Genomic DNA, 7,282 nt, shown 5'->3' with positions numbered 1-7,282 from the left:
GAAGGGTGAGTCAAAGAAGACATAAGACATGAATCTGAAAAGATGCTCCGCTCCTTTTACAAGAAGGTTGAGTCAAAGAAGACTTAAGATATGGGTCGGGCAAGGTGCTCCGTGTCTTCTACAAGAAGGGTGAGTCAAAGAAGACACAAGACATAAGACATCAGATTTTATTCCAACCACGTGCAGTACACAGGAATGTTGCTTGGCTTGAGTACATTCAATACATAATACATTCAAACATAAAAACCAAACAGAGTGCTCATCGTGCGTACACAAGCTCACTCATACCCACACGCACGCACGCACCAGGAAGAAGAAGAAGAAGCTAGGGGCCCGGGTAGCTCAGGTGGTAGAACACTGGACTTGTGTGTTCCTTGGGTCACGGGTTCGAATCCAGCTAGGCCGGTGTCACGAACTGAAAACTCTGCCGGAACAATTCTTCTCATTGCGGTCAATGCGCATGCGCTAACATGGGGAGATTAATAAGGTCGTGAACAACCTAACCCTAACCCTTACCCTTACCCTAATCCTAACCCTAATCCTAACCTTAACCCTAACCCATGGTTCGTTCGGTCAAAGGGTCGCATTTTTTAAGTCGAAGATTGGCGCATGCGCATTGACCGCAATGAGAAGGATTGTTCAGCAGAGGTTTCAGTTCGTGACACCGGGACGGACACGGGTCAACTTTATATAAAGACTCAGAGACGGTAGCCATGTCCTACCCACGTGTCACCACAGTGGCACGTAAAAGACCTCGGTCATTCTGCCATAAGTGCAAGTGGCTGATACAACCTAAACTCGCACACACCTGTGCATCTTATCTAAAGTCGGGGTAACCCCCGGGAACTTGCCCTCAATGGTTTAACCGTGAGGGCGTAAAACAACACTATCATCATCAAGGAAAAGAAAAGTTCTCTATTTTACAATCGCATTAGACGCGCGCCAGGGAATCGCTTGGGTCCGGCTATTTGCAAATATCAAAACTTTTGAATCACCTAAAAACTTGTGTCTTATTTTGTTTCACGATGGGCAAAAGGGAATGCTTGTAACGTCGGAAGAATGCAGAAACTTTGATTGCCAGTTTGGCAAATTTACCACGTTCATAAATTCCTCCGCACGCACATAGAGTTTTGTATATATATACGCTTGCCTAGCTTGTATTCATTTTAACTTAAAGAATCTTTTGACGCCTCATTTTCCTGCATATTTAAAACAACGTCTTTTACCTTAAAATGTCATCACTGTTACATCTCATTTCGCAATTGGCTTGAGAAGCTATTAACGACTCATTTGACCGCATATTACAAAAAAAATGTGTTACCTTAAAATATCATCCGTGTTAAATTTTATTCCGTATTTTCAGGTAGCTACGTCAGAATCAAAGACCAGAGAGGGGCTCAGTTTTACAGCACTCCGACGAGCCCCAGGTTGACCATGAAATTGACCTATGACATCTACTTCAGTCCTGGCTTCGACTTCGTCAAGGTGAGAAACTAATACTGCGTCTGTCCTTATAAAGAAACTTTATTATAATTTTTCTCACTGCAGGATTCATTTTCAGAATAAATTACTGAACAAGATAAATGAGAGAAAAGCATGTTTCGTCAATGAAGCTCTTTATTCTTAGCCTTTGGTAGAAAAAATATCCAGGATGGTGGCCTTCCCATTGCCCCGATTTCAAACCTTCTGTCCGGAGAGTAACACTATTAGCTCGGACCAGCACGACCCTCACACACACACACACACACACACACACACACACACACACACACCTCCTTCTCCGCCAAACCCCCACCCCTCACAGAAACAACCTAACCGTTTAACGTATCATTTTGTTATCCGTTGATATTCAACAGCACTATAGACGATGTTCGGTAGTAAATCTGAAAGAGTAAATCCCCTTGCTTTTAGTGAGACAAACTAGCGTGGGGTGTGTCCAAAACACGTGGACACGGAGCACGTGTGAATTATTGTGACACCACTAATAGCAAGGGCATTCCATCTTTCACAAATCTCAGCGTATTAACACCTCAAGTCCCATATATTCACTGAAACTGAGGACAAAAATACCAAATTAGCATAGCATAGCATCTTTCACAACCCATACAAATAGTCACTGAAACTGGGGACAAAAATACCAAATTAGCATAGCATAGCATAGCATCTTTCACAACCCATACAAATAGTCACTAGAACTGAGGAAAAAAATACCAAATTAGCATAGCATAGCATAGCATCTTTCACAACCCATACAAATAGTCACTAGAACTGCAAGGACAAAAATACCAAATTATCATAGCATAGCATCTTTCACAACCCATACAAATAGTCACTAGAACTGCAAGGACAAAAATCAGGCATGGGAATTGAAAATTGTAAAAAAGGCTGAAAATTTATAACTGAAGACGCGAAGCGTCAAGTCGACGGCGCGAAGCGCCTAGCTTTACTAGGGGGGTCAGGGGGCATGCTCCCCAGGAAAAAAAAATTCTCCAAAGAACCCAGATGGTGCGATCTGGTGTCATCTGAGCTCCAAGTTTGCCATTAAATTCTGTTTTTAGAATCAGAGTTTTTAGTACCAATATTTGCTTTTTTGAAGAAAAAATATATATACATGTATTATATGGTTTAAATTTGTTAAAAAATTGATCTGTTGAGACAAACAGGAAAATGTAACTTGTAACACAATCTGTGCAATCTGGTTTACTTTCAAACATAAAAGTTCAAGTAACTGAGGCAGGCGGTAGCAGTGCGTGAACAAAGTACAGAAAGTTTTCGCGGGCTTTTGCGCAAAGGCAAAAGTAACCGGTGCTTTTTTTGTGTGCCTCCCCCTTTATTTTTTCGGCGGACACTTTTGCTTTTTCGGCGGAACAAAAAAAATTCCCATGCCTGAAAAATACCAAATTAGCATAGCATAGCATAGCATCTTTCACAACCCATACAAATAGTCACTAGAACTGCAGGGACAAAAATACCAAATTAGCATAGCATAGCATAGCATCTTTCACAACCCATACAAATAGTCACTAGAACTGAGGAAAAAACTACCAAATTAGCATAGCATAGCATCTTTCACAACCCATACAAATAGTCACTAGAACTGCAAGGACAAAAATACCAAATTAGCATAGCATAGCATAGCATAGCATAGCATAGCATAGCATAGCATAGCATAGCATAGCATAGCATCTTTCACAACCCATACAATCCCGACAGAATAATTTCGGAATTCGTCTCATTTCTGTCGTCTGGTCTTGTACATTTCAAGGGAGGCAAGCTGCCCGGACTGTTCGGCGGAACAAGGGACTGCTCAGGGGGACGTCACTCCGATACGTGTTTCTCCACGCGGTTAATGTGGAGACGTTTGGGGCACGGGGAGGTGTACGCTTACTTCACCAGAGACCAGGCTGCGGGGCTGTGCGACCAACCCAACAACATCTGCAACTCTAGGTCCGGGACCTCCCTTGGGAGAGGCAACTGGCAATTTAAGGTAATGTAATTTCTCAGATTTGAGATAATAAAGTTAATTTGATTTGATTTGATTTGATTTGATTTGATGTGTCGTGTTTAGACCGGTTACGCGAGGTACCAATCTTGGCAGATGAAATTTGAGGTTGAGGGTTGTGCTTAAACGCTGTTAGGTGGATGGAGGGCCGGAGGGGGGAAGGGGGAGGGGGGGAGAGAGAACGAAACATATTTTGCATTTTCATGTTTTTGTTTGTTTGTTGTTGGTTTTTTTTATGGAGGGGGAGAGAATGGTACTACATTTCTGGACAGTTGGGGTGTTTACCAACCCCTGCTCATCTTCGTGTCATAATGATCGCTCAGACTCATTACTTTGATGACTGACGATTGGCGGAGGGGGGGGGGCCCAAAGATGAGGGGGGGAGGGGGGGGGGCCTAGTAGAATGTTAGACAGTGGAGGGTTTTTTCACAGCCCTATCCTTTGTGACATAATGATTGTTCAGACTCATTTCTCCAGTTACTGAGTCTATTCGGTGTTCGGTGTTCTAAAGGGTCCCATAGTCTTGAAGGCCAACATCGCGTTTGTTTGTTTGTTTGTTTGCTTAACGCCCAGCCGACCACGAAGGGCCATATCAGGGCGGTGCTGCTTTGACATATAACGTGCACCACACACAATACAGAAGTCGCAGCACAAGCTTCATGTCTCACCCAGTCGCATTACTCTGACACCGGACCAACCAGTCCTAGCACTAACCCCATAATGCCAGACGCCAGGCGGAGCAGCCACTAGATTGCCAATTTTAAAGTCTTAGGTATGACCCGGCCGGGGTTCTAACCCACGACCTCCCGATCACGGGGCGGCCGGACGCCTTACCACTAGGCCAACCGTGCCGGTCCAACATCGCGTGCCTGCTTTACATCCGATGTCTTAATTGATCTCTGTGGCCTTCTACTATAGCAAGACTCTGTCTCTTGGCGACGGCGACGGATGTTCGGCTTTACATTCTCATTTCTCTCCTAAACCTTCCCCCAGGTGGGCGAGTGGCAGACGATCGCTCAGCGGGTGACGCTCAACACGCCCGGTCAGAAGGACGGTCAGGTACAGGTGTGGCTCAACGGTCAGAAGAAGCTGGACGTGCAGAACCTCAACTTCCGCACGCGCTCCGACCTCAAGATCGAGGGCCTCTTCTTCTCCACCTTCTTCGGCGGAAGTGGCGCAAGCTGGGCGCCCTCTGCCGACTGCTCCACGTACTACAAGAACTTCGTCATTTCCGCTTGATCAGAAATGTCTTGATACATGTTCTAATAGACAAGGCAAGGTTGATTTCAGAAACCCCAAGGGTTACATGAATTTGAGAGACAAAAATTACAGTGAAAACAACAACAAAAGAAATGTAATATTTTTACACAACTCGACGCTTATACAGTCTCCCCAAAAGGGATCAAAGCGTAATAACCATACATTGGTCAAACTAAAAATCAGTAATTGAAGATGCATATATTAGCATAGTCTTGTATGTTTGATGTTATTTGATGTTGATGTCTGATGTTGTTGTCATGTTATATATGAGTTGTTCTTTGCTACTGGTCACAACTCAACTCAGAATTATAGGAGTTATTTACAAATAGTTTCCCTGCGCTGGTCGCCGGCTGGCCAGCGCCTCCATTTTGTTTTTGTTTCCGAGTGGGGGTCAGCTCACACGGACGCATTTTTTAATACAGTCTAGGGGAGAAACTGGTCACAAAGCACCCAGTACATGCCAGAGAGATAGGAGAATCGGCACAATCAAAGAAAATTCCAAAATCATTCAATAGATATGGAAATATTAAGATTTACTGTGAAAATGCTAGCAAAAATGGCGTCCAAAAACGGGAACGCACACTTGGTGCGTCTTTGAAGACTTACCTCCCGTTCTGTGTTATTGATAATTAATAGTCGTGTTTGTGCTGGGTTTTTTTAAATAGCATCTAATAAAACTGATGCAGTTCTTGAAATGTTGACAATTATTGTTGTCTTTGTGAAATGCGAGAGTGTTCTGAGGCGTAATCTGCATACGGCTGATGTTCCACATAGGGTACCCCACTTCGATCAGCGTATCACTCCAAATGAGCTTTATAGTAGAAAAGCAGATACACTACCAAAACACTGCATAACAGATCTACAAGACTGAGCCAGAATCATTGAAATTTACTTTCTGTATAAAATATTGCAATCAAATTTGTTCACGCCGTCACACTAATAACGCAGGTTACCCTCGCCTTCGATTCAAAGTAACTCCTATCTGACTGAATTACCATCGAAACGCAGATGACGAACTGATTCACCACACATTTGTGGTATTTTACACACAAATTTCAGCAATGATAGCCGCGAGAATAATCCTAAAGTTCGTTCAAAGTACCCAAGCATGTATGGCATTCCGTTTGTCAAATAATCATTTGGATACTTTTTTCATGTTTTTTTCACCAGTTTTAGCTAAATAATCATTATTTAGAAGCTCATGTGCTAAATAAGTAATTGTTTATAAACAATTAAAACAAATTCTAAATAATGTTTTGTTTACGTAAACCATTCATTGTTTACCTAAACAATTCATTGTTTACGTAAATAATTCATTGTTTACGTAAATAATTCATTGTTTACGTAAATAATTCATTGTTTACGTAAATAATGTATTGTTTACACAAATAATCACTTATTTCACAAAATAATATTTTTTGGGTGGATAAAGTGAGCAGTTGCTAAATAAATCATTGTTTACCTATATAATGCATTATTTAGCAGATTCGCTAAATAATGAAAACTGCTTTCCCTAAACAATTCATTGTTTAGGGAAAGCAGTTTTCATTATTTAGGGGAATCAAGAATTGACTTCTAAGCTTCATTGTTTTTCTTTGTGTATATACTATAATTCAATACAAGGTATCTCCAAACATTATTTATCAGAACATTTTCGTAAATTTGTTTATTTTACAAGCTGAAATTGCCGTACGAAAATGTGTTGGCTAAACAATTCATTGTTTACGTAAATAATTCATTGTTTACGTAAATAATGATTTATTTAGCAACATTGCTGATTGTTTATTAACAATGTAATATAAGTCTAAATAATATATTGTTTACGTAAACAATATATTATTTAGACGTATTTTACATTGTTTGTAAACAATCAGCAATGTTGCTAAATAAATCATTATTTACGTAAACAATGAATTATTTACGTAAACAATGAATTGTTTAGGTAAACAATGAATGGTTTACGTAAACAAAAAATTATTTAGAATTGTTTTACATTGTTTATAAACAATTACTTATTTAGCACATGAGCTTCTAAATAATGATTATTTAGCTAAAACTGGTGAAAAAAACATGAAAAAGTATCCAAATAATTATTTGACAAATGGAATGCCATAAGCATGGCCCGTGCACAAAAGAAAGGCGATCGAGGTTTTACTTCTTCTTTTTTTCAATATCAGTTTAACACAAGCCAGAGAACACCAGCCGGCGCTTGTGAGAGCAAGGGAAATGAACCTTCCTTATCTTTCGCACCAGAGAGCTATTCAAGCGGGGTATTGTGCAAGTTGGCTATTCTTGAAAGAGAACTTTGAACAAATGGTTGGGTTAAAGTTTCGGATATAGTTTTATTCATAAGGATTCCTTTGTTAAAAAGCAGCCTTGACTTTAAAGGTAGGATCCCTAATTGTATGTAGTCTAACTCTGTGAGAGTAGTGTGCTTTAGTAATACTACTTTTAGCGCTCTTTTATGTGATCTGCTAAGTGGTTTTAAGGAATTTTCACTTGCTGAGTCCCATAGAGTGG

The 7,282-nt window shown here is 40.7% G+C and overlaps 1 protein-coding gene across 2 annotated transcripts in view; it reads left to right on the top strand.

Annotated features, from left to right (window-relative positions):
- The window catches only part of LOC138951840 (autotransporter adhesin BpaC-like), an 8,950-nt gene extending 3,493 nt beyond the window's left edge, over positions 1-5,457 (top strand). For both annotated transcript variants that reach the window (XM_070323398.1, XM_070323399.1), the window contains exons 5-7: positions 1,364-1,485; positions 3,266-3,487; positions 4,496-5,457. In XM_070323398.1, coding sequence (XP_070179499.1) covers positions 1,364-1,485; positions 3,266-3,487; positions 4,496-4,741 — 590 coding nt within the window. In that variant the 3' untranslated portion in view covers positions 4,742-5,457. The remainder of the gene's footprint in view (positions 1-1,363; positions 1,486-3,265; positions 3,488-4,495) is intronic.
- Positions 5,458-7,282: the final 1,825 nt, after the last annotated feature.

This window comes from Littorina saxatilis, linkage group LG17, assembly GCF_037325665.1.
Source record: "Littorina saxatilis isolate snail1 linkage group LG17, US_GU_Lsax_2.0, whole genome shotgun sequence".
In the NCBI taxonomy this organism is placed as follows: Eukaryota; Metazoa; Mollusca; class Gastropoda; order Littorinimorpha; family Littorinidae; genus Littorina; species Littorina saxatilis.
This window is presented reverse-complemented; position numbering and strand designations above follow the sequence as displayed.